Here is a 27,368-nt window from a genome sequence, read left to right on the forward strand (position 1 = left end):
CGCAGGCCGACTGCCCTGCCAGCCCAGCAGGCTCCCGCCCGGAACTCACAAGGCACGCTGGGATTTTATCTTTCACTTCACCAGTGAAAATGTTTTCCAACATCCTTAATGGAAAGAAAACCACCTGGATGATACCTGAAATGTTTGGGCCACCAACTTTAGAGAATGTATGTGTCATGAAGATACTTCCAATGTTAACTAAACACTCCAAGAGTAAGTCAGAAAGAGAAAGATAAATATCATATACTAGTGCATATGTAAAGAATCCAGAAAGATGGTATTGATTAATTTATCTGCAGGTCATCAATGGAGAAAAAGAGAACAGACTTAGAAACACAGGGTAGGGGAGAGGGGAGGAGAGGGTGAGCTATAGGAGAGAGTAACATGGAGACTTACATTACCATAAGTAAAACAGACAGCCAACGGGAATTTTCTATATGACTCAGGGAACTCAAACAGGGGCTCTGTATCAGTCTGGAAGGGTGGGATGGGGAAGAACATGGGGGGGAGGTTCAAGAGGGAGGGGTCATGTGTATACCTATGGCTCATGCATTTGACGTTTGATAGAAAACAACAAAATTCTGTAAAGCAATTATCTTTCAATTAAAAAAATGTACTGCTATTTTATCAGGCAAATTTACTCAAAAATTTAAACCACTGAAAGCTACTAAGTCAAATTAAACTTGTTGAAATTCTGCCAATTTGGTTTCACTCATCATTCTTCTTCTCTACTAGATAAAATGCACATTAAACCAACTGCTTAATCATGTTAAATTACTGTTCATATTTTCAGGACATCACAGCCAAACCTAAGACTTTTCTAAGTTGTTCACCAAAATGAACATATTTTTTCTTGTGTTACTACTGTATATAAGTATTATACTAGAACTGCACTCTATTTTAGACTTTCACATAGTAGAATTATGGTAACAATATTAAAATCATGACTTTTACATGAGATTTCTAAAAAGAATCATGGTTTCTAAATGAGATTTCTAAAAAAATATCAATCTCCAAAGCTTTGCCATTGCAAATTATTCTGATTATAATAGGAAAACTACTGTTTATTGATATAAAACCACATCATGTTCAACCCTAACCACAATTTTATATTCCCATTTAAGAGACGGGAACACTTTAGCTTAGAAGAGTTAGGTAAATTGACCCAAATTACGAGATAAAAAAAGGATACAGGATCCAAAGTCAAGTCTTCCTGGCTCCAAATCCTAACCTCTTTCCTTTTTGATTTGTTACTGCACCCAAGTCCCTGAACAAATTAACTACTAAATTATGCAACATAACAGAATCACACGAATATGGCACAGATCCTATTTCATACCTTTAATCCTCTGAAACTTCCTGGGCTGGTTGGAGAGGAGCTGGAGGATTTCGTCGATTTAGGAGTGGAAAGCTGGCTGCTGGGAGTTCCATTAACTGACCATGAGACAACAAAGGAGACAGAGGTCATCAGAACCCAGAGCCACCAGACTGGGCACAAACACTATAAGCACATGGCCCACACAGCTCCATCGGAGCCTCGATTCACCGAAAGCTCAAAGCAGATGGCAAATCAGCAAAAAGCAAAAATAATGTGTCCTACTGCATTACAGACAAAGTATCTGACAAATAAGCAGTGGAACTAGATTTTCAATAATAGTTTTCCAGTGGTAACATGAACAAATATATAAAACGTTATGGAGTTAGAGATGTGAACAGGAGCTAGTCTGTAAATCCTGCATGCCAGCAAGGGTAGAGAAATGCGTGGCTGCTACATTTGTAACTGTTTACACTGAAGGCTGTTCTATAAGCTGTCCACATGACCTGAATCACTGAGGCATTTCTCTGTCTCTCCCAGATCAACTCCCCAATAATTCTAACACATTTCCTAAGAATATTCTTAATGGAAAAAGAAAATTACTGATCATTTCCCCTGTAATACCCACTTCTTTGTTTAAAGGTCATAAAAGGCACTCTTCCAATTTCTTTTTATCTGGACTAGCTATTTCTAATTCCTTCCACTTTCTTGTCTTCTTAATTTTCCCATTATTTAGCAAATCTTGGTGGGTTTTTCTGACACCCTCCTCTAAACTTCCATACACTTCCTAGGTTGAAAGCTCAGTTTAGAGATTAGGTGAAGAAATGTATGGCCGTGGCGGCTTCCAAGAAAGGGTGAGCTTGCAGATCCTACACATACACTGCTAGTCACACATCTCAGCAGGACTCGGGCTTATTCCTAATTATACCAATAGGATCCACTTTCTGTTGTAATTTCACAAAGCTATTAGTTAACATCTGGTACTGGTTATTGTTTTTCCTTTTCTAGGGAGTTATTTTAACCCCTTTTATCATTAATTTTCAATGCCTTTGCCCCAAGTAGATGAAAACTGCCATTCGTCTGTATGGAAAGACAAGCAAAGTCCGTTTCCTTTTTAAAAAATCTTTTTAATATGAGGGAGCAGACAACTGTTATTTTAAATGATGCTATTAAGTATAAAAAGCAAAATGCAAAACTCCTGAAAAGGTGACCTCAAAAAACTGAGCACCAGTCCTTGGAAGGAGGCAGAATTCTGAATCAATAAGCATATTTGTGATCAGATGAATCATTCATGTTTGCTTATTGTATGGCTCACTGTAAAAATTCAGCAAAGATGCAAAAATTTTACAATTATTTTTCAATTACCAAACTTTAACTTTTCTAGTTTAAAACCACTCATTCATAAACCATTATCAGTTATCTAGATTTTCTGAACAAGCGTATGTGGGTATTTATAGCATAAGTACAACACAAGTAACTGTACAATCAATTAGAAACTTTTTAGCGTATTCAACAGTCCTGCTTATTTTTCAATAAAGTTACACTTCAATTCATGCTGTTTCTTTTAAAAATTCTCTCTTAAAGGGAACTGGTGGTAGGAACTAATATAGAAAAGAGCAATCAACTAGTGAGCTTGCTAGGAGCAGATACTGAGTCTGGCTCCTTTTCTTCTTCATGCAACACAACTCCCTGTTCAGGTCCTCCTTCCCAAGTGCTGTTACCTTTCACTGAACCTCAGAAACCACTTTGCAATCAAAGATTTCCTTGGAGCAGTGATGGAAAAGGGACTAAAGAAGAAAAATTGGTCCTTGCAAATGGCAATCCCTGTGGCCAACCAATATCCCTAAAATCACACCTCCTGCCTAAACATAATTTCTTAACAAAACTCACTGGCAGGGACTGAACTGGTATACGTGTTCATACCCTTAAATAACCCTTAAATAACTCCCATCCTAGAGCTACTAAGCCATACACAACCCTCTAAGTTTCTGATAGTATTTGAAAGGCTTAAAAAAAAAAATGCTGTTTAGTGAGAAGTTCTTAATGTCTTTTTTTTTTTTTTTGCACATTTCTCCATTTCTGGGAAGGTAACTGGAAGCTGGGACAGAGTCACCTTGGGCTCTCTCCCCTGACACCGCTGCCCCAACGGGAAGGTGGACAACGACCAGCAACTCTGTGATGCTCCCTCTCCTTCGGTATACCCTGGATTTTCTTTCCCCCAAATAAGGCTTTTATCCACCCTTCCCTCAACTATAAGGTAATACTCAAATTATGGTGACTATCATAGCTCAGCTGGTAAAGAATCTGCCTGCAATGCAGGAGACCTGGGTTTGACCCCGGGGTTGGGAAGATCCCCTGGAGAAGGGAAAGGCTAACCCACTCCAGTATTCTGGCCTGGAGAATTCCATGGACTGGATAGCCCATGGGGTCGCAAAGAGTGGGACACGACTGAGAGACTTTCACTTTGCCTTTCCCCACTGTGTAACCTGGATTAATGTCTATGTACTTATTACACACTATTTAGCTATTTTGATAAATTTTAGTTTTATGGAGGGATTTAGTCAATCAGAAGACTTCAATGATGGGGGCACTTCTGTCCCAAGAATGAAAAAGCACCAGATTATGTTTACAAAGTTATTGCTCTGTTTGAAATTCCAGGGAGTCCCATGGAACGTTCTAAACGGTAACATGTACACTACAGCAAAAGCAGCCTGCAAAAGCAAGTTATCCATCTGCAGTCTGTGGCTTTTAACAACACAAAACTCTGTTTTTTATAACTATATAGTATGTACTGAACATGTTTTTGAATTAATCTCTTTTAGAGAAGTCATTTAACCACTGAGATATGGTTTACATCTCACAACTTTTACTTGTAAGTTTAAGATAAACTTTATTAACCCAAATCCAAATATGGACTCAGTTGAAAATCTGAGGTAGTGAAACGTTAAGATTTTCTTGAACCACTTTATTTAAGCATCTCAAATTCTAGTTAAGAAGATTTATACATTTATTAGACTATTCTGTGAAGCAGTTGGTCCACAAGACAAGTATGGCTATGAAACATGTTTTTAATTAATTTCCCTCTTAAGACGTCAGGTAACCAAAATTAATCATAATATGTGATCTCTGAACCACTCTCTCCACTTTTATTTAGTTATTTTAGTTATATGATAAGCATCTGTAAACTTATCACTAAAACAAAAGCTAAGAACCTGACAAAAGTCTACATCTACCATATAGTAAACCCAGTGAAGTGTATTCATGCAAATTTCACATTAGCTTTCCCAGCATTTGAAATATTAGATTGGTCCCAACGTTCATTTGTATTTTTCCATTCGATCTTAAAAAACAAATTTGGGGGCCAACCCAGTACTTCACAGAAAGCAAAATATGATCTGAAATAACCTTAACATCAGAGAGATGCTTTCAGTTAAAAATATTCATATTGCCAGTATTTTTAGAGAGAGAATATTGGACCTATTAACCCCAGAGTGAGGAAGAAGGAAGGACAGTATAATTGCTTCTATGGCCATTTTCGTATTACCGACACCCCTTAGCCTTTTTCAGTAACTAGAAGACAGACCCCTCGAAGCACTGCGCCTCCTCCATCACCGTGCACCGTGACTGCACACAGACTGCGCGAGGGGCTGCCTCCTGCAGGCGCCTGGCTAAGAGCCCGGGAGCCGAAGCATGCAGCACTTGCTAGAGCACAGATGTCCACTGGTACAAGCCAGATACAGTCATGGAAATGGAGCAAAAGGAAACAGAAAAGGTGGCAGAAGACAAAAACAGAAAACCCAGCAGAGCGACAAAGCCGTAATTCTCCTGGCTCACCTGGGGATTTGGCCGTGGTGTAGGCGCTGGAGTAGTGGCCACCCCTCTTTACTGTACACGTTCAGTACCAACAAAGGAGGAGAAGTAAGGAGAGCTGTTATTCGGCAGGTCCAAACGTGTACACAGAAAGGGGGCAAACCACCCACCTGAGCAAAGCAGGGTCGGTGCCGAGGACGAGGCAGCAGGAACCCCAACTCACTACTTTATAGATAGGCTGAGGCCTCAGACAGTGTTTACTCATGTTACTTTCACATGTTATAGATTCCTCGCATGAAAAATCATGTTTTCTCACAATCCTTTCCTTCATGGGAAACAATATTAGCACACTATAAGCGAGCCTTATAGCGTCAAAATATCAAGATTTGGGGGACATTTTAATTTTTCAAAAATGTCAAAATTAGGACAAATCTATAGGTTTAGGGTCTGAAAGAAATGCAGAGGTAAGTCTGACTCTGAAATAAGCAGTATTACTTCCAACAATAATTGTTGCTACGACTGAATTGCTTAACAAAGGAAAAGCCTGTGGAAACTTATCAAGCAAATAGTTTTGCTAGGTGGGTGTGTTGGCTTATGCTTTAAACCAATAACAGAAGAAAATATCCACAATCATATAGCAAAAATTTTAAATGCAGACACAGTGGTCAAAACGTGGAACACTTCTATGTAGGTACCAGGAAAAGAGTCTAGATAAGATTGCTCTTGAGAAAATGTGTCAGAACAAAACAAGTATCTTAGGACACTTATTATAGCTTGGAAAAACAGAGTTAAAATTCTGGATCTAAAAATCATGCCATCTATATGTTTTGTTGGAACCTGGCTGCAGACAAGGATGGGCAAGACTACTAATTCACACTAAAGAAAACCGAAGAATGCTCTGCTCCATTTGTGACTGCGCGCTTCCTTCCCCATAACTACCTGAAGCTGGTGATTTGCTGCGTCGAGAAGGCCCAGGGCTCTTGGATCCGGAATATTTAACAGCTGAGGAGCGAGAATAAGATGACTTCAAGACACGGCACTCTAGAAAGAAAGGAAAGTGCTTTAAAGAGATCCAGTTTTCATTCTAACTAAAGAGAGATCACATTCCAGTAGTTTAGTGCCTAGAACCTGATCTTTAGTGCCTGATCATCTTATTACTGTTAAATGACTTTTATATACAAAGCATCTGTCTCAAAAGCACACCTGAGATTTTCTTAAATTAGGCATCAGACTTTGTCATTCACCTCATTGTTCCAGATGGAGTTTTTAATCCAGAAATCCACATATAGTAAGTACTCAATCAAGAAAACTTGATTCATACACACAGCATAATCTCCACATGTGCAACTTATTATTGATCAACAGCATTGATAGGCAAAGGCTATGATAAAGAGTTCTCTCCAATTCAGATAATCTTAATTGGAAAGGATATAGGATTCTAATTTATGAACCCCTTACTGGCTTATTTTCCATCTGCCCAAAGTACAAAGCATCAAAAATGAGGGAACTAGCTTTAAATAAGCAATAGCTTTGTTCTTTCCATAATCTGCCAAATAAATCAGCATGTGAAAGTGAAAGTCGCTCAGTCATCTCTGACTCTTTGCGACCCCATGGACTATACAGCCCATGGAATTCTCCAGGACAGAATACTTGAGTGGGTAGCCTCTCCCTTCTCCAGGGGATCTTCCCAACCCAGGGATTGAACTCAGGTCTCCCTGCTGCATTGCAGGCAGATTCTTTACCAGCTGAGCTACCAGGGAAGCACAAATCGGCACGCAGAGTACCAGAACTAATTACACAGCCAAAATAATCACTTCCAATTCAAATAATTAAGAATCTGGGTTTTGGAGTCATGCAGATTTGGGATGAATCATGGGTGTGACTTTGCTAACTGGTGCACTTAGCTTAGGCCTAAGTCTGTTTTCTCTCCCTGTGAAATTGGGATGAGACTAAATCTGTTTAACAGGCTTGTTATAAGGACTAAATTATATAACATATTGTCAAACTCACATTAAAATACTTCAATTTTGCAGAAAGATTAAAATATGGGTTGGTTTTAATCTATACCCCCAAGGACAATAAATTAACAAGTGAAGTACACTAATCAGCAAAATACACACCAGGGGAGGCTAGTTAGCATCTGAAAGACTCTGATCAAAATCTTACTCCATGGGGGCTGAAGCAACAGCAGTTTAGTTAATGAGCATTATAGATGTTAGAAAGTATTCCAGTGTTGAAAGGAGTGGTGTGTGGATTAGTTAGAATCTTCCTAAAGGCACTGCGACTCTTTCATGAGCAGGATGTGTAACCCTAGAGAGCTAATAACCAGAACCAACCCAAGGTTTAGGAATCTGAGCAAGCCCCGCACCCAGCTCATTAACACAGGATTTCGCCCTAAGACTAGATTAGCGAAATTCTATGAATTTTGAATGATTCTTTTAATGCAAGATGTTGTCAGAAATATAAAAGGACAGAGTTGGGACTCATCAAGATTACAAGTTAAACAGATTTTGTTTGTTTGTTTTTTAATCTTTGCCTCCTGAACCCAACCAGGACCCTGTGGAAGCTCCTGGGCATGGAAGCCTTTCCCTGTCCCCCATTTCTTGGAGGGAACAGACTCCAGCCTCCATGACCTTCCCTGAGCTCCAAAGGGCGGGTTCCAACAGTTGCTAGTCAGGGAAGGAAGGCAAGGAAGAGACAAGGTGCAGAAACAACGGTGCAGGCTTGGGGCAGGGCCCTGGGGTACACATAACAGCGTCTCCGAGCTCTTTACAGAACAAACCCCCAGTAAACGGAAGGTATCAGCAATCTTCACTCCAGAGAAGACCACCTTTAGGAACCAGAAACACTCATCAGACGACCACCTGAGAACAGGTCAGAGGCCTGCAGGTTGTGCACACACCTCACAGTTGCACAACTGCTGTAAAACCCCTCAGCAAATTCTCCAGGGTTGGGACACGCAGTTTTGAGAGGCAGGAGCCCACTGTGTCCCCCTCTGCCTAGCAAAGCAATAAAACTATTCTTTTCTATTTCACCCAAAACTATGTCTCTGAGATTTGATTCGGCACCAGTGCACAGAGGCTGAGTTTTTGACATTACTCCTAATAAAGGCACTTGTGGCAGAATTAGGTCTGAGACTTGTTTTCATAGTAAAATTTTATGACCTAATGGTAATGGATATAATAATAACATTAAAACAACAGTAACAGCACATACTATGTAATGGGCACCCTTCCAACTGTTTTACACATATTAATTCATTTAACCCTCACAAAATTTTATGAAAACCCCCCTATTATTATCCTCAGTTTGCAGAAGGTTATGTAATTAGAGATCAAGAGGGAAGAAATCAGTAACTTTCACCTCTCTCTGATTATGGGAGTTCACTGGTAGCCAAAATAACAAAAAACCATGAATGATTCAAATATTGCAGGTAAATTAACAACATACGTATAAAGCACTGAGTACAATGCCTGGTATATACATAGTAAGTGCTCAATAAATGTTTAATTGCTGTTACTGCCACCCAAATTAACTTTACAACCTGAAATACACTGAGTTTCAATGTCTCAACTTTCAAAATAATAAACATTGACAAAGAAATATTATGAAATGAAATTAAGCTACAGTCAAAAAAGATGTAAAATAGAGATGATGTGTAAATTCACATTTTTCAGTAAACCCACAAGAATAGGTGAGAGTATTAACAGATAATATCGCTAACTCTTTAAGGTCTTTCTGGTGGCATTACTAATCTAAAGCAGGGCTAGACATAAGATGCTACAGAAACCCTCAGAAATTTGGCACCTGTGGAGAAAAAACAAAGTGGAAAACCAAGAAGAGGAGATAAAGGAGCCCCACACTCAGTAGATGAGTCACCCCCAGAAAACTGACACAGTACAACAGGAAAGAATCACACAGGGAAGTCTGACACCACAGCATGCATCATCTTGAAGTTTTAAAAGTTTATGGGTCACCATATTTATTTGGCAATATGTTTCTCTAATTCTGGACCGTCGAGTCACTACAACCGACGGTTTTAATTTTTGAAAAGCCATCTTTCCTCATTCATGAAATTAAAGAGTGGGATTGAAACCTCTAGCATCTCTCTTCTCTGTGAAACGTTATGTCTATATGATTCCATCTTATTTAAAGATGACGCTGACTTCACTATCAGCTAATAATCACTAATACCCTAATCAGTTTAGATTTCAGATAACAGAGTAGAGCAATATTCCCAAAATCAATAACATCTGAAATCACTGAGGTTACTGCTCAACAGTTGAAAACTCCATTTTTTGGCTAAAATTAAGAGAAAGGGATTTTCTTATCCTATCAATGAAAGTAGCTTTATTATTTCTGCATATATAATAATTCATGTTATTTTTTAAAAAGATGGAAACAGAGCAAACAAATCTCAAGTAATCACTACTAACAAATTATTATTCTTTTACATATCTCTTCATGGACATGAGAAATGTATAATGAACTGTTTTCAGGTTCAGTACTATCCATATTTTAAGGTGGCCTAGCCAAGGCACCATTCTGGAAGAACGTAGGAATCAATTCCAAAGTGTAACAATCCAGTAAAAAAAAAGAAGAAACCAACTTGCAAAAAAAACCAAAAAAATATTTAACTACTTGGAATTAGGGTTTTTTTGCTTTTTGCAAGTAGGTAACTCTTGACTCTCTGTGACCCCATGGACAGTAGCCTGCACCAAGCTCCTCCGTCCATGGGATTTTCTAGGCAAGAATACTGGATGGAGTGGGTTGCTGTTTCCTTCTAACTACCTCACTGTATTTTCTACTTTTATTAATTTAAAGAAATTAACTCTAAGAGCGAGAGTAGATGGTGACCTAAGTAAATTAACTCTTCATTAATTCTTTCTTCGACAATCAAGCCACTTAGCATGCACCAAGTGAGAAACCTAAGCCTCCACTTGAGGGTCACAAAGATGGTCACTGAATTGATTGCCTTACCACTGTGATCCAGGACAAAGTCATCTTGCGCGTAACGGAATTTTTCAGGTCCACATGCAATAAACACATCATCATCACCAAAAAAGTCTTGCAGACATGTAACCTAAAAAAAACAAAAATCATGTCCACGAAGTGAATTAGAAACATGAGAAGTGCAATAAAAGTCAACAAAATTTAAATATATTTTCAAGCCTCACCTATAATAGTGAGTCGGAATGAAAAACTATCTCCAAACATTTTACTCTTCACAAAGCACTTTCACACACTGTCTCCTGACCTCAGAACAATAAAATGAGGGGCTCATAGCTGGCATCAACATTCCTGTTTCACTGGCAAAGTGAAAGCAGCCAGAGGCGGCTCAGTGATGTATTCCAGGCTTCCCATTAACAGGAGCTCTCTGTTCCCAGTCTACTGTCTACACTTCCTCTCTCCTAGCAGCTCCACATCCCAGCCATGTCATCCCGGGTGTGACCCCTCTGTATCTCTGGTACAGTGCCTTAGGCTATCATGAGGATTGACGTACGAACACCTCTCGGAATGAGCGCCAGGCATGTAAGTACAATGTGTTAATACACATCTCTGCCACCATCACTGGGATCAGAGGAAAACTTGCCATAAAGCTAATGAGGGCCCTTCCGAGGCCCTACACTTAAACAGTCTTAACTTCACATTCTTTTTTCACCCCTCCCCCACACAGTATACGTTTCAGATTCCAAAGAACTCGACCCACCCCAGGGAGCACATTCATCCATTCATCCAAGCGGTGACAAGAAGAACCACCTTCCAGGATTTTGGATGCAAACAGGTTCTACTTTCACCTGTTTTGGGGTGATCAGATGTTTACGATTTCTTTTTCAAAGAGTACATCTCTCCCAATAATAATACAAAGCTTTTAAAAAGTAATAAAGTTTAATAACGTTTCTAGTACTTGGAAAAGTTGTGCAATCTCAAGAATTCCTTGTCTTTCTGATCACTACTTAGATTTTTATTTGGAAAAAAAATTTTTTTTCATTGCAGAGTTTAAAATAAAAATGCTCGAGAGAGAAGACAGTGAGCTAGACACAGCTAAGTGGAACAGACACGGACACAGCTCCAGTCGCTCCAATTCTCATCAAGCAAGATGTGTCTTCTGCATCTCACTGAAACGAGCCCGGGCAGCAGTGCTTTAGTCGGTTTGGTAAGAAATGACCACAGACAAGGCAGCTTCAATGACGGAAGCTTATTTCCACAGTTCTGGAGGCTGGAAGTCTGAGACCAGGGTGCAGCGTGGAAGGGCTCTGGTGAGAACCCTCCTGCCGGTTTCCTGACATGGTGGGCTGCGGGGACGACACGGGAGGACGCAGCTCTCTGCTGATCTTCTCACAAGGGTGCCAATCCTTTCGCGGGCGCTGCTCCCTAACGACTTCACCCAACGCTACTGATCGCCCACAGGCCCACCTCCAGCACCCTCACACTGAAGCCAAGCAGAATCCCATGGGGGTCCTGGAAATGGAAGACTTTCTGTCTCTCATTTTCTTGTTTGTACAGAACAGAATGCAGCCTCCATGACCTGGAGGTTGCAGATTTCAAAGGGCAGATTTGAGCAGCTGCTAGTCAAGGAAGGAGCATCCAAAAAGCCACCTGCGGCCAAGTGAAAGTGACCAGAGAGGCTCATCAGGGCGACTGCCATTGTTCATTCGCTCAGACGTGTCCGACACTTTGCGACCCTGTGGACTGCAGCATGCTACGATTCACTGTCCTTCACCATCTCCCGGAGTTTGCTCAAACTCATGCCCATCGGGTCAGTGATGCCGTCCAACCATCTCATCCTCCGTCACCCCGTTCTCCATTTGCCATCAATCTTCCCCAGCATCAGGGTCTTTTCAAATAAATCAGTTCTTCACATCAGGTGGCCAAAGTATTGGAGGTTCAGCTTTAGCATCAGTCCTTCCAAAAATATTCAGGGTTGATTTCCTTTAGGACTGACTGGTTTGATCTCCGTGCCGTGCAAGGGACTCTCAAGAGTCTTCTCCAAAACCACAGTTTGAAAGCGTCAATTCTTCAGCACTCAACCTTCTTCACAACCCAACTCTCACACCCGTACATGACTACAGGAAACAGCATAGCTTTGACTGCCTGAACTTTATCAGCAAAGTGACATCTCCACTTCTTGCTACACTATCTAAAATAAAGGAAAGAAACAGAAATAGCAAAGAAATAGCCAAGAAATACAGGAAAACAATAGAATGGGAAAGACTAGAGATCTCTTCAAGAAAATTAGAGACACAAAGAGAATCTTTCATGCAAAGATGGCACAATAAAGGACAGAAACGGTATGGATATAACAGAAGCAGAAGATACTAAAAAGAGGTGGCAAGAATACACAGAAAAACTATACAAAAAAGGTCTTAATGGCCCAGATACCCACGACAGTGTGATCACTTACCTACAGCCAGACATCCTAAAGTGCAAAGTCAAGTGGGCCTTATGAAGCATCACTACAAACAAGCTAGTGGAGGTGATGGAATTCCAGCTGAGCTATTTCAAATCCTGAAAAATGATGCTGCTTGAGAATACTCAAACTACCACACAGTTGCACTCATCTCACATGCTAGCAAAGTAATGCTCAAAATTCTCCAAGCTAGGCTTCAACAGTATGTGAATCAAGAACTTTCAGATGTTCAAGCTGGATTTAGAAAAGGCAGAGGAAGCAGAGATCAAATTGCCAACATCCACTGGATCACAGAAAAAGCAAGAAAAATTCCAGAAAAACATCTGCTTTATTGACTATGCCAAAGCCTTTGACTGTGTGGATCATAACAAACTGGAAAATTCTTAAACAGATGGGAATACCAGACCACCTTATCTGCCTCCTGAGAAATCTGTATGCAGGTCAAGAAGCAACAGTTAGAACCAGACATGGAACAAGGGACTGGTTCCAAATTGGGAAAGGAGACCAACAAGGCTGTATATTGTCACCCTGCTTATTTAACTTATATGCAGAGTACATTATGCAAAATGCCAGGTTGGATGAAGCACAAGCTGGAATCAAAACTGCCAGAAGAAATATCAACAACCTCAGATATGCAATGATACCACTCTAATGGCAGAATAGGAAGAGGAACTAAAGAGCCTCTTGATGAAAGTGAAAGAGGAGAGTGAAAAAGGTGGCTTAAAACCCAACACTGAGAAAACTAAGGTCATGGTATCCGGTCCCATCACTTTATACCAAATAGATGGAGGAAAAGGTGGAAACAGTGACAAACTTTATTTTTGGGTTCCAAAATCACTGCAGATGGTGACTGCAGCCATGAAATTAAAAGACACTTGCTCCTTGGAAGAAAAGCTATGACCAACTAGACAGCATGTTAAAAAGCAGAGACATTATTTTATCAACAAAGGTCCATCTAGTCAAAGTTATGGTTTTTTCACTGATCATGTATGGATGTGAGACTTGGATCATAAAGAAGACTGAGTGCTGAAGAACTAATGCTTTCAAACTGTGGTGCTAGAGAAGACTCTTGAGAGCCCCGTGCACAGCAGGGAGATCCCACCAGTCCATCCTAAAGGAAATCAGAACTGGAATATTCATTGGAAGGACTGATGCTGAAGCTGAAGCTCCAATACTTTGGCCACCTGATGCGAAGAACTGACTCCTTAGAAAAGACCCTGATGCCAGGAAAGAATTTAGGTAGGAGGAGAAGGGGGCAACAGAGGATGAGATGGTTGGATGAGTTTGAACAAGCTCCGGGAGTTGGTGGTGGACAGGGAAGCATGGCATGCTGCAGTCCATGGGTTCAGAAAGATCTGGACAGGACTGAGCAACTGGTCATGTATGGATGTGAGAGTTGGACTGTGAAGAAAGCTGAGTGCTGAAGAATTGATGCTTTTTAACTGTTGTGTTGGAGAAGACTCTTGAGGGTCCCTTGGACTGCAAGGAGATCCAACCAGTCCATCCTAAAGGAGATCAGTCCTGGGTGTTCATTGGAAGGACTGATGCTGAAGCTGAAACTCCAATACTTTGGCCACCTCATGCGAAGAGTTGACTCACTGGAAAAGACCCTGATGCTGGGAGGGACTGGGGGCAGGAGGAGAAGGGGACGACAGAGGATGAGATGACTGGATGGCATCACCAACTCGGTGGACCTGAGTTTGAGTAAACTCCAGGAGTTGGTGATGGATAGGGAGGCCTGGCGTGCTGCGATTCATGGGGTCGCAAAGAGTCGGACATGACTGAGTGACTGAACGGAACTGAACTGAGTGACTGAACTGAACTGAGGCCCTGCACACACCCTAATCAGCCACCCTACCCTTGCTATAAAACTCTCCATCAAATCATCCTAGGTGAGGATTCATAGTTTTTCAGGGCAGGAGCCTGCTGTGGCCCCCTTTGCCTGGCAAAGCAATAAAGCCATTCTTTTCTACTTTACCTAAAACTCTGTCTCTGAGATTCAATTTGGCACTGGCGTGCAGAGGCTCAGCTTTCTGCATCAACTTCACCAAGCTTTCAGCATCAACAGTGGGGATTAAGTTCAAATATATGAATTTTGGGGAGACACAAACATGCCATTCATAATAGAAGAATAACATTCTTCACCTTTCCTGTAAGACCCGCTTCTCTTCCCCTCAGCGGGTGGTCACATGTACCCTTTGTCCATGCCAGAATCCTGGGGCTCATGCTTTCCTCCCTCATCACCAACCCCTCACATCATTTTTCCTTCCTACATGGCTCTCAAGTATTTCCCTTCCTACCCCTTGGTTCGGCTCTCAGTGTTTCTTGCCCAGGCACCGGCCATTGTCCAGCAACAGGTTTTCTAATTCCCGTCTCCACTGCTCCCCTGGCTCCAGGCATCACCGTTCTCACAGACGTGGAAATAAATGAAGACCGTGTTGGTATATGCAGTCTCTTATGGCATGGCGGTTTAGTCGCTAAGTCGTGTCCAACTCCTGCAACCCCATAGACTGTAGCCTGCCAGACTCCTCTGTCCATGGGATTCTCCAAGCAAGAATACTGGAGTGGGTTGCCATTTCCTTCTCCTGGGTATCTTCCCAACCCAGGAATCAAACCCAGGTCTCCTGCCTTGCAGGCAGATTCTTTACCAATTGAGCTATGGTATAGGGGTTCCTGGGCTTCCCTGGTGGCTCAGAGGTTAAAGCGTCTGCCCACAATGCGGGAGACCTGGGTTCGATCCTCGGGTTGGGAAGATCCCCTGGAGAAGGAAATGGCAACCCACTCTAGTATTCTTGGCTGGAGAATCCCATGGATGGAGGAGCCTGGTGGGCTACAGTCCACGGGGTCACAAAGAGTCGGACACGACTGACCGACTTCACTTACAGGGGTCCCCATGAGACAGGACAGGGGTGGGGCACAACCTTTAAAAGAATGACATAGCCTCAGGACACAACATAAACTGACTAGAATCAAGTAGATCCAAGATGTGCATGAGTCAGCTTCCACTAGACCTTGAGCCTCATCATACACTCATTATAACACATCAGCAAGCTAAACAGCACACCCACACGTGCCATGACAGCTCCAAGGCTGATCATAAAGGTCAAAGTGGGCGGTGACCGAATTCCAGGAAAACCCACCTCTTCCCCTAAAAGAGCTGGAATACTCCTCCTACTCATCAGCCTATGAAAGTATCTACCCCTATAAAAATGGACAACCCCATACCCTGGGGACTATTTTGCCTTATGAGATGACCCATACTCTGTGGAGTCTGTTTCTTTCCTGAATAAGCCTTCTTTCACTTTACTATGGCTTGCTACTGAATTCTTTCCTTTGTGAAGCCAGGAACCCACACTTGGCGACCAGCGCAGGGACTCGCGTGACCTGGGATGTGATGGTTCTTTAGCGCCCCACTCTCTTTCCTGTGGTACCCACACTACTGAGAGGGCTCACCGACCTCCTTCCCTGACGAGATGATGACCCTTCACAGGGCTCACAAGACGGGCCCTGCCTGAGCCTGCAGCCCGTGACTCTGCACACGCGCTCCTCAGCCACGCCAAGATGACATGAGGGTCACTACCAGTATAGCCCAGTGATTCTTTTTCATTAAACAGCTTTACTGAAGCATAATTCACAAACCATACAATTCACTCATTTAAAGCATACAATCCAATGGTTTTTACTGTATTCAGAGTTCTGCAACCATCCCCACAATGTGAGAACACTGTCGTGATCTAAAAAGAATCCTCCCCCACGGCCCAGTTATCATTGACTCCCCAGGTCTGCATCTCCTCACTCCCAAGAACCTATATTCTGCTTTCTGTCTGTATGGATTTGCCTATTCTGGACATTTTATCTAAATCGAGTCACACAATATGTAGCATTTTGCAAGTATCTTCTGTCACTGAGTACATTTTTAAGGTTCATTATGTTTATTAGCACATATTATTACTTCATTCCTTTCTACAGGTGAGTAACATCTGGTTGTATGGATACACCACATTTTGTTTATCCATTCACCAGTTAAAGGACATTTGGGTAATGTCTACTTCAGTGCTGACTCTTATCGGTGTATTTTCCCCCATGTCATTTCTCTGCCTGAAGTGACCTTTCTGAACACCCTTTGGTGCTGTGACCTCCAGGGAGGCAGTGACATTTCCTATTCACTGTTCCCTAAGGTCTAGGAGAGTTCTGGCTTCGGTGGAGGCTTCACACATGTCTGATAAATGAACTGTTCCTAGTGGCACTGAGTTCTCAGGCACAGAATAACTCTCTGGGGTGAGCGGTGTCACAGACGCCATCTCCCCTCCCACCTCCACCACCATCACTTATGTTCAGGGCTTACAAAGCTTCGGCATCACTTAACCTCTCAGAATGGTCTCTCTGTATGGTATATGTGTTATCTCATTAACCCCTACAATAACCATCAGGTTGACACCATCATCACTCCTCATTTACAAATGAAAAAAAAACCATTCTACAGGGAGCACCCTGCTCACACACAGGTAATGAACAGAAGCGCAGTGGTTCGACACCAGGCCTCCACATCCGCATCTGTGTTAAACTTGCCTCTGTGGGGCAGCCCCACCCCGGAATCCCAGAGTTTGTGTATATACTTTTATGGTTCTTATCACATTCTACCTTGTTTCATAGCTACTTATGTCTCCTAAAGGAAATCAACCCTGACTATTCATTGGAAGGACTGATGCTGGAAGGACTGATTCATTGGAAGGAATACTTTGGGCATCTGAAGCGAAGAGCTGACTCCTTGGAAAAGACCCTGAGGCTGGAAAGACTGAAGTTCAGGGGGCGGCAGAGGATGAGATGATTAGGTAGCATTGCTGACTCCATGAACATGAATTTGAGCAAACTCTGGGAGATAGTGGACAGAGGATCCTGGCATGCTGCAGTCCATGGGGCTCCCAAGGGTCAGATGCGACTTAGCCACTGAACAATAGCAACATTGCTCACATCTCCCACTATTTTGTTTTTTACACACATATAATGAATAAATGGTTCGTAAATGGAACTGAACTGAGTGTTACTTTCTTGGCCAAATAAACATCTACCAAAGTTTCATCCATTTTTTTAAAGAACATTCCATTAGTTTTTGTACTCAATTTACAAAATATGACAACTGAATTTTCTAAAATATACCTGTGTGAATATCTGTTTGAAAAGTAAATTAATTTTACAAGGAAACATTTCATCTGATACTGAATTAGTTGGCATTTAAGTAGAATAAATGCCAAATAATTAAGTTGCCTATTTTGAGGAATAAAGGTATGTAACAAGTCTAGGGAATAAAATACATCAAAAAGGTAGTTTATTCCCCCTCCCTGAGCAATCCTATTTAATTCTTCCTAATCAATTGTTTAATGATTTCACCTGTCAATATTTGTTCGGATTTCCAAACATGGTTTGCATAAGATGTATGCACTCTTTTAATTCAGTTTCTAGCCATTAAATACACATTTGGTTAAACAGTTAAGCAAACCATATAAATTAGCAATTAGGTTCAGATTTACCTAAAATAAGTTATCACTATTCTCGGAAAATGATAGGTGTCATATAAATGATAAAACTGAGATGAACCAGCATGCATTTTGGCTAATTTTATTTTATTAAGGTATACTCAGGATGCTGACATACCTCATAAAATGTTAAACAACCCATTTCCATTCATTCAACGAATTTGTATTGAGAACATACGGGCCAGGCACCACACGAGGTGCTACAGAAACATCAGGGGAGGGGGCGCCGACAGAGAGAGCCTTGCCTTCAGGAAGCAGTGTGAGCTGACGCATGATAAAAATACAGAAGCCCATGTGCACACTTTTCCTAGGTCCCACACATACACTATCGTGTGTAAAACAGATAGCTGGTGGGAAGCTGCTGTTTCGCACAGGGGGCTCAGCTTGGGGCTCTGTGATGACCTGGAGGGTGGGATGGGCAGGGGAGGGAGGTCCAAGGTGGGGGGGATACACTGTATACACACAGCTGATTCACCTTGTCCTACAGCAGAAACACAACACTGTAAAAAAAACCATACTCTAATCATGAATTGTTAAAGAAAATTCCTGAGTAAACGTATGCAATGTCAAAAGACGTTAACTGCTACAAAGACAGACAGCAAGCAAGCAGAATGATGAACACACAGCACGGGCGCTGCAATAAACAGCTTCCCTGCACAGGTGACATCTGAACAAAGTATTAAGAGAGGTCAGAGAGAAGCCGCATAAACGTCTAGGAAGGAGGTGGGGTGGGCGAGTGTTCCAGGAGAGAGGAAAGCCTTGGCATGTTCACAGGGAACATGCACAGAGCACGTGAAGGCGCTGCAGGAGACGAGGTCGGCAGCGTGAGGGAGGCAGCGGGGGCGGCTGGTCAGGACGGGCTTCGCTCTGGGTGGGAGGTGAAACTGTGGAGGCTTCCGAGCAGAGCTCTGCACGACCTGCCTTGAAACAGGATCACACTGCGCTCAGACTAAACTGTCAACTGGCACAGACAGCCAGCAGCGGGGGCCACTGCTGGTCAAGCAGTGAGAGGGGCCTGTGGCAGGAGTGAGTGGGATGAGAAAGTGTCTCACTGCCCCTTGGATACTGGGGCCTGCGAGGAGACGAGGATGGCTCACGGTCTGGGGCTCGAGCCTCTAAAAGCATAGGCTTGCCATTAACTCTAAGGGAAGAGTGCAAGGTCATGGGCAAGGTTAGTGGCAGAGAGGATGCTCACAAATTCAGACTGGGAACATGAACTGGGAAATGCCTATTAAACAGCAGAAATGCCTATTAAAAGTCAGACATAAATCTGAATTTCATGGGAGAGATCTAGCCTGGACATACATATTTGGGACTCACCAGCACTTGAATGGTATTTAAAATCCTGAGATCAGTTATGGCAGCGCACACGGGGAAGTGGTCTGAAGCCGGAGCTCTGAAACACAGCAACTTTACAAAGTCAGGGTGAAGAAGCAGAACCAGTGCTGGAGACCGAGAGGGAACAGTCAGTGAGGCAGGAAGAGAAGCGAGTGTCTGTAGTCTGCAGGATGCCAAACAAACTGCTGCGGGGGGAGCGATCAGCCAGGTCAGTGTTCTGGGTGTGTGCCACGTTAGATGCAGGCTGAGAAGTGACCGTGCAATTCACCGACACAGGGATCACTGGGATCCTAAATATCAGAATTAGCTTTGGTGCAGTCGCTGAAGAGCAAGTCTAAATTGCAGCACCTTTAACAGAGGATGGATCAGACAGTAAAGAATCCACCTGCCAATGCAGGAGACCTGGGTTTGACCCCTGAGTCAGGAAGATCCCATGCAGAAGGAAACAGCAACCCACTCTAGTATTCTTGCCTGGGAAAACCCATGGACGGAGGAGCCTGGCAGGCTATATACAGTCCATGGGGTCGCAGAGTCAGACGCGACTGAACGACCACTAGCAGAGGATAGGAAAAGAACTGGAGGCAAGTTTTTCAAGGAGTTTCGGCTGAAAAAGTGGAGTAGAGGGGGTGGGCAGGTGGCAGAAGGAAGAAATGAGTCCGTGGTTAAGAGGATTTATTTTCAAGGTGAGAGAAATAACACAAGTTCCTATGCTACTGAACCGATCTAGTGGGACAAAAATGGGGGTGCAAGGAAGGGAACTGCCAGAGCTGCCTCCCTTTGTGAGAAGGGAGGAAACCAGCAGGCAGGTGGAAGGGCTCGGCCTGCATGTGGCCACTGTCAGCCCCGCACAATGAAGGGAAGGACCGGATGGAGGCTGCCAGGTGGGGACTTGCGGTGGGGTAGGGGTGAGTGTGCTTCCTGCTTCCCTAGAAAACTGAAGCAGTCATCAGCTCAGAGTGAGGCGGGGGCAGGAGGAGGGAGGAAGTACATCAGATGTGAGCAGGGAAAAAGGGTGTGAAATGACAGTCCGTGATTGTGGGGAGGATGAGCGGGGAGGGAAACGCGACGAGCCTGCAGACAGAATGGGAGACCCACTCAGGGCCCCACAGCCTGCACAACAGACGTTCCTGGTTGGGAAACCAGGAAGCAGCTATCCAACCTATACAGTCTTTCAGAAAAACCAGTCTTTCTAAGCTGGAGTGGTTACCATTTCATGGAGTTGCACCTGATCAGTCACTAGAAGAGAAATGCTAGGAACACAGGTGATATAAAAACCTGGACCCCACAGACAATGAGCACATAAGGAATGAACGGGAACTTCGGTCTCTCTGCTGCTGATGTAAAATGCAAATAAAACGCAAATCTCTGTTCACATCTTTCACAACACGGACATGGACTGTTGCGCGCCGTCATCACTGTATTTAAGTCAACTGTAAACTTAAAGCACTAGAAACAGACAGCGGCAGGCGGACGCGAGCTGACAAGGGTGATTAAAGGAGGACCAAAGCTAACACGCACAGAAGGAGATGAACAGACTTCAGTTCTGCTTGTGCTTTCACCGTGCAGGATAACACGCTTACGGCATTATTTAAAATACAGGTGTCGGCCCAGCCCAGGCGCAGGCTCAATGTAAGCTTTCGCTGGAAGCAGAGGACTGCCTGGCCGAGCGTGACTGCCTCCTCCCTCTTGCACAGGTAGACAAGATGCCCCGAGGCTCAGTTTCTCTGTCTGTAAAATGGGCAAGAAACCAGTTTCATCTTTAAGGACAAAGCGTGATAGGATGTGAAAGGAGTTAGCTAGCACATGTTATTTCTTCATGTTCATTAATCCATGGCCTCCAATATTTTTTAAAATTTAAAACTAATGGATAATCTTTTCCCTAAGTATAAAACAAAAAACAAAAAAACACATGCTTTCCTACAAGTTCAATAAAATAGGTATATTCCCCCCAAAAAAATCGCTGACACCTTGGAAACTTTCTACTGATACCCTTCACTTGTGAAAGATCAGTGCCCCCCAAATGTATGATCTCTTAAGCTCCCAGAAATTGCATACAAAAATGTGATTCATGTCATATAAAATAAACCATATATAGTATACATGTGACATGTAAGATATGCATAAATGTTTATATGCATATATTAAAAAATGTTTCTACCTAGAATAACTACAAACAAGAAAAGATTTGACTTAAATGTAATAAGCACTGGCTTATGTACGTAAGCTATACCTATAAATGTCAATGTTTTTAGATAATGTATGTAAAGATAGAACTCCAAGCGTAACAATCTAATTGTATGCCAAAATTATATTTGTGAATAGTAGGTCCCCATGTAATACAGTCATTACTTGGCCATGCTTAAATTTCACAAGCACGTCGGACCACATATTTAATTGTTCTCTGTAGTGCCCCAAAGTCAGTCGATACTTTTCAAAATAAAACATCAGACGAAATGCCCAGGGTAATGTTGTAAGTTAAAACAGCTCTCACATTAATTTACTATTGCACATTCATTCTAACATGAATCATGTGCCGACTGGATGCCAGGCATAAACAAAAGACAAGAAGCACACAATCTAGTGGTGGAGATGAACAAGAGAAGGAGTAAATATCACTCAAAACGTCACAGTGAGAAGGCGGTAACAGAACAACACCCTGCCTACACCAGGAATAAAGCAGTGCAAAGAAGCAATAACCTGATGAAAAACCGCATTCTGTAAAACAGTCAATACCTTTACAGTATTTCTTCTGTTCGGACACTTAATTCTCTTATGATTTTTTAAACATATTTCTTGTTCTTTAACTCCAGTGGCCAGTTTTTTCCTTTTATCATATATTTTTAAAACTGGCATTTAACATTCAGTTATGGGCCATGTCACTAAATCTGACTCAGAAGAAAAACCTATCAATACTTTGAATAATGTCTCAAAGTCATTCTTAACAAGGATGAGGAAAAGCATATCCATTTGAAAGACCTCTTACAGCTTGCTTCTAAATTCTTTTTTCCATGCAAAAAGCTCCTCACGAATAATGGAAGGTCTGTGGCTTACGAAAGCAAGCTACACAGATGAAGGTGAAGTAGTATTTCTGCTAAGGTACAAAATTAAAGCCATGAGCAGGATCTAATGGGGAAACATCCAACTGAGAAATAATGCATCTGCAGGAGCATATCTGAGTCTTCCAAATGAATGTGGGCCATTTAAAGACAGTAATTTTTCTATACTTCAGTAGACAGATTAATGAGGTCAGGGTGAAGAGGTGGCAGCCATAATTTCAGTGCTAGTACTTAATAAATTGCAACAGCCACTCTTTTTTTTCTCTCTTCTTTCCCTATTTGGACTCAGTTAGAGGATAGAGAAAGAGACACAAAGGCGTGAGGTCTGATAAAAATACTCTGCATGAATTAGGAGGAGCATAATAAACCATTTCCTCCAAAGAAAACAGGTGGAGGACACAGAGATGTCATTGTCCCCGGACACTCACGTTCTGAACTCAAGGTCTCTGATTCCTGACCCCCTAGCACTCTGGAAATCTTGTATTTCCTACCCTTTCCAGAGTTACCAAGGAGCTGATGGTAAAACAGGCTGAATTTCTCTAAGATCACTTCCTACTACAAAGTAGTATAGTCTAAACATTTTAGTTTCTAAGAAAAGCTTATTTATATTTTAGGACGGTGCTTTTAGAAAAGTTGAGTGTATTTCTCTTAGAGAAGAAAAAAAAGGAACACTATTATAAGTGGGTAAATAGCTATGTCCATTTGGGATGTCCTCCTGTTCAAGTTTCAGCTTCAAAGAAAATGTCAATGAAATCTTCATGCCCTCCAAGTCCAGGTGTTGCCTTAAAACTCTCTACCTTTTTCAATATAGATGTTAACAGTGAGGCATTAGCCTGGTTTTGTGTCTGAACCTCTCACCAGAGTGCAAGTTCCACACACGTAGGCTCATTGCCTTAGTCATTATTATTAATAGGTTTCTAGCTTAGCACATGGAGCATGTGTTCAATGTATTTCTGCTGAATTAATGAAGTGCCTTCACTCCTTTTTCTTCCAGGAAGCCCCTCCTAGAGGCTCCATCTCACACTCCTTCTATGAGTTCCTATCAACTCATTATCACGCAAGGTAGTCTTCGTTCCCAGATGTATAGTGGTAGTTTTCTCCGGCGGCTTTCCTGGTGGCTCAGTGGGTAAAGAGTCTGCCCGCAATGCAGGAGACCTGGGTTCGAGCCCTGGGTCGGGAAGATCCCCTGGAGAAGGAAATGGCAACCCACTCCAGTATTCTTGTCTGGAGAATTTCATAGACAGAGTGAAGGAGGAAACACAGAACAGGCTCCCTCTTGAAAGCAGGACTCTGTCTTGGGCTCAACTGTGGACTTTGAGCTCTATGCCCAGTATCTATGGAAACGACATACCAACTGGAAAACCAGGCCCCCTGGATGGAAGAGCCCCAGGGCTCGTTACCTAGACTCTCTGTCATCTGAAAGAACACCCTAATTATCTGTGTAACCGAATAGAATCATACATTCTATTATGCTTATTGGGGTATGACCACAGGCTTATGGATAACTGTCCACTGTTAACTACCTAGGCTTAAGGCATATGAATCACGGGTTAACTTTGATTATATCTTTCTTTTCCTTTGTTCAGACTAGTTTCAGGGAATTTGGGGAGGTGGGTTTGGGCACGTACACTTAGGCTATATAAAGTTTTCAGAAAAACTGGTCAGGGTCCTTGGCTAAGAAGAGACTCTGCCTTGAGCCCTCCGGTGTAATAAACTGCACTCCACCATCGGCACTGTCCTTCTGAGTGAGTCTGTTACCCAGGATGCGTGGCTACAACAAGAGGAGCCTGGTGGTGTATAGTCCATGGGTCATGTCAAGATAATCTATGAACTCTTTGACCACACCAATCAAATCCTTAGCTCCTTATAGGAGGTATTCAGCAAATACCCGGTAATCAAATTTTGGCTCTAGACACCTTGGAATACTCATCTTAGATCACAGAAACTCTTTCAGGAATTAAATCTCATCAAAAACTGCTCATGAACTCTACTACCATAACCATTTGGTAGAGGGGATCCAAAGGCAAGCAGTTTGCAATTAAACCTGCCATTTGGTGCCACTCAAAGACCAGGGGTTCTGTTCAAAAAGTTCTCTTGAGCTATTTTCCAAGCCTATTTTATTGAAAATCTTCAAGACCTGATAAAAATGCAAAAGAATCATCCTGGATCTCAGTGAGAGCCTAGTTAAAACTAACAAACATCAACTTACCTAAACAGAGTCAGGGTCAAATCTTAGAACTTCTGAAATTTCTACCTCTGAAATGTCTGCTTTTTGGAACAAGAATCATACTTTATCAAAGAAATAAGGGCATGATGGATATCAGAAGTAAAAAACTACAAGATGAATTTATGGATTTCCTGTCATTTTAACTGTGTGTGGGTATATATGAAAGAGAGAGAGAACAAAAGTCCACAGCTCCTGTTGACATCAAATGCTTTCACTATCAGAGTTCGGCTTTGAAAGGTGCCCTCTACTGAAGAGTAGCTAGGCAGAAACTTTTTTTTTTCCCCTAGCTTACTTATAAAGAGGGTTTGAAGGAGCTCCAGAAAGAAAGCCCAGTAAGTGGCTTACATTTGAAACTAAAATTATTATACAGGCTTTTAATAGACTTGTATTAATACCCTTGCTTTTATTTTTTTCCTAAGAAACGGTAATAAACTGCCAAAGAGAACTGCATGGTGAACTCTCAAGGCATATTCTACCACATGTAATTTTTCTATTACATAAACAAATCAAAATGTTAACTTTAAGATGCAAAAAAAACCCAAATGATAATTTTAATATATAATAAAGGATAAGCCTAATAACTGACTCAACCAATATCTTCCTGTTTCTATTGCTAACAAGGGACACTTTTTTTTTTAATAAACTGTGCTCATAGATACTTCAAAGCTATAAATTCAGCATATTGACTTCATCATAACTAACATTATCTCAGACACACACCACCACCACTTTTTTTTTAAATGCAATTCTACCTCTGAAATATAAGTTCTGCTTAAAATGAAAAGGAAAATCATATCTGAATTAAGTCATCTGGTTCTTCCAAAATGCTAGAAACAACAAGCAGAGTCAGCAGCCAGGGGCTGGGACTCTTCCTGTCTCCTCCCTACCCAGAGTACAATCAGCATAAATAGCCTGCTTTGTTCCCAGTAAGTGCTGGCTGGCCTACAGTCAGGGAGAGACTCCTTTCTACAGCAAAAAAGAAAGCTACTTAGAATAGCAATGTTTTTCAGCTTCCTGTAAAACCATTCAGCCAGGCACGCTTCAACCCTGTGGTTGCCACGGAAACAGAACTGAAGCTCAAAGCTGACAGTACTTACAGTAAAGGGCTTCTCGGCTTCATCTGCAGAGAGCTCCCCACATTTACTTTGCTTTCATTTAAAAATACTGGACTAACCTTCCTTTTCCCACTGTGCCCCCCCCGCCCCATAATGATGATGATTCACCAATTGAGACTAATTAGAGAATCTTGAGGCCTAAGATTTGGCTTCAGGAAGCACTTCTACCAATAGGATGAAAAGACCTTGAAAAATTCACAGATATTTAGCTACTGATTGTATTCTGGGAGGAGAGATCACTCTTTCTATAAAGGAGGTGATTTCTAAGCTGACCCTCTGACTGCCTCCACTGAGGGACTCAGTCTTAATTCTTACAAGACAAAAAGTTTCAAACCTACGCCAGAGGTTTCTATCAAGGGAGAGAGGCTGGAGCAAAATTTTAGAATTCAGGTGAAGTAGTCAGAGGAAATGTATTGCGCCAACCACCACGAGTGTTCCTCTAATTCTGAAGTGGGAGCTAAACGCTTTCAAGCAGATGTGACTAGAACTTTGAGTCAATGTTCCCTAGGACTCAGACATCAACCATAAACAAACAAACAAATGGTACTGTCAGTGTTACACAAGAGGCAACTGAGAATCAAAATTAAGGCAGCAATTTTCTAATTCAAAATTTTCTGTTTCCAACAGAAACAGAACAAGCAGAGCATGCATACCTACACATTGTGTGCCCCGAATCTCATTTACACATCAACTTCATTGAACCCCCAGAACAACCCTGTCAAGGGCGCACGATTTTTCCTCTTTTACACAGAAAGAGAGCCTCAAAAAGGTTAAGTAACTTGATCAAGGTCACACAGCCAGTGAGGGAGGAGCTGACATTGTTACTGAATCCAAGCTCACTCTTCTCACTGCATGAGAAGCTAGTGAGTCCAAGAGACCAGGTGTTGAGGCAAGGAGTACGACTATCTGGAAAGCCAGCTGACCAAGAAGATGGCAGACTAATGTCTCAAAATAACCAGCTTGTTGGGGTCTGGATGTCAAGTTCTTTCATGGATCAGAGATTGGGGTGGGGGCGAGGAAACAAAGTAAAAAAGGCCATTAATCTTGCAAGTATCTCTGAAAATGGCAAGCCTCAGGCAGGTGGATGTGTCAATTTCAATTTCTTCCTGCCATCTACAGGTAGAAAGGGTTTTGAACAAAGGCACTTTAGCTTAACAGTCAGGCAGAGGGGCAGGATTCTCTGAGGCAGGCCATTATGTATGATTACAGTAATAAAAGTGGCAAAAAAAAAAAAGGGTTAAAGTCAAAGAAACAGATCTAGCATGGAAGAGTCAAAATTGACTCTTCCTGTTACAGGATGTGAACTCTGCCTGTCTGACTTGGAATGCATCCTTTGTACATGACCACACACTGTTTCCATAAAGCAGAAAGTGAGCGCGAAAGTCGCTCAGTTGTGTCAGACTCTTTGTGACCCCATGAACTATGCAGTTCATGGAATTCTCCAGGCCAGAATGATCTTCCCAATCCAGAGACTGAACCCAGGTCTCCCGCACTGCAGGTGGATTCTTTAACAGCTGAGACACCAGCTGGAGTGGGTAGCCTATCCCTTCTCCAGGGCATCT

General features: G+C 42.2%; 1 protein-coding gene across 6 annotated transcripts in view; it reads right to left on the reverse strand.

Annotated features, from left to right (window-relative positions):
* The window catches only part of DCLK2 (doublecortin like kinase 2), a 181,550-nt gene that overhangs the window by 57,806 nt on the left and 96,376 nt on the right, over positions 1-27,368 (reverse strand). For 3 of the 6 annotated variants that reach the window (XR_011490581.1, XM_070474774.1, XM_070474773.1), the window contains exons 3-6: positions 10,106-10,208; positions 6,065-6,166; positions 5,150-5,200; positions 1,340-1,434 (exon numbers count right to left, since the gene is read on the reverse strand). Coding sequence is in view for 4 of the 6 variants with exons in the window: in XM_070474774.1 (XP_070330875.1) it covers positions 1,340-1,434; positions 5,150-5,200; positions 6,065-6,166; positions 10,106-10,208 (351 nt within the window). In the remaining 2 variants the exon portion in view is untranslated. The remainder of the gene's footprint in view (positions 1-1,339; positions 1,435-5,149; positions 5,201-6,064; positions 6,167-10,105; positions 10,209-27,368) is intronic. The other 3 variants (XR_011490582.1, XM_070474776.1, XM_070474775.1) reach the window with 1 other exon arrangement.

Source organism: Odocoileus virginianus, chromosome 12 (genome assembly GCF_023699985.2).
Source record: "Odocoileus virginianus isolate 20LAN1187 ecotype Illinois chromosome 12, Ovbor_1.2, whole genome shotgun sequence".
Lineage (NCBI taxonomy): Eukaryota > Metazoa > Chordata > Mammalia > Artiodactyla > Cervidae > Odocoileus > Odocoileus virginianus.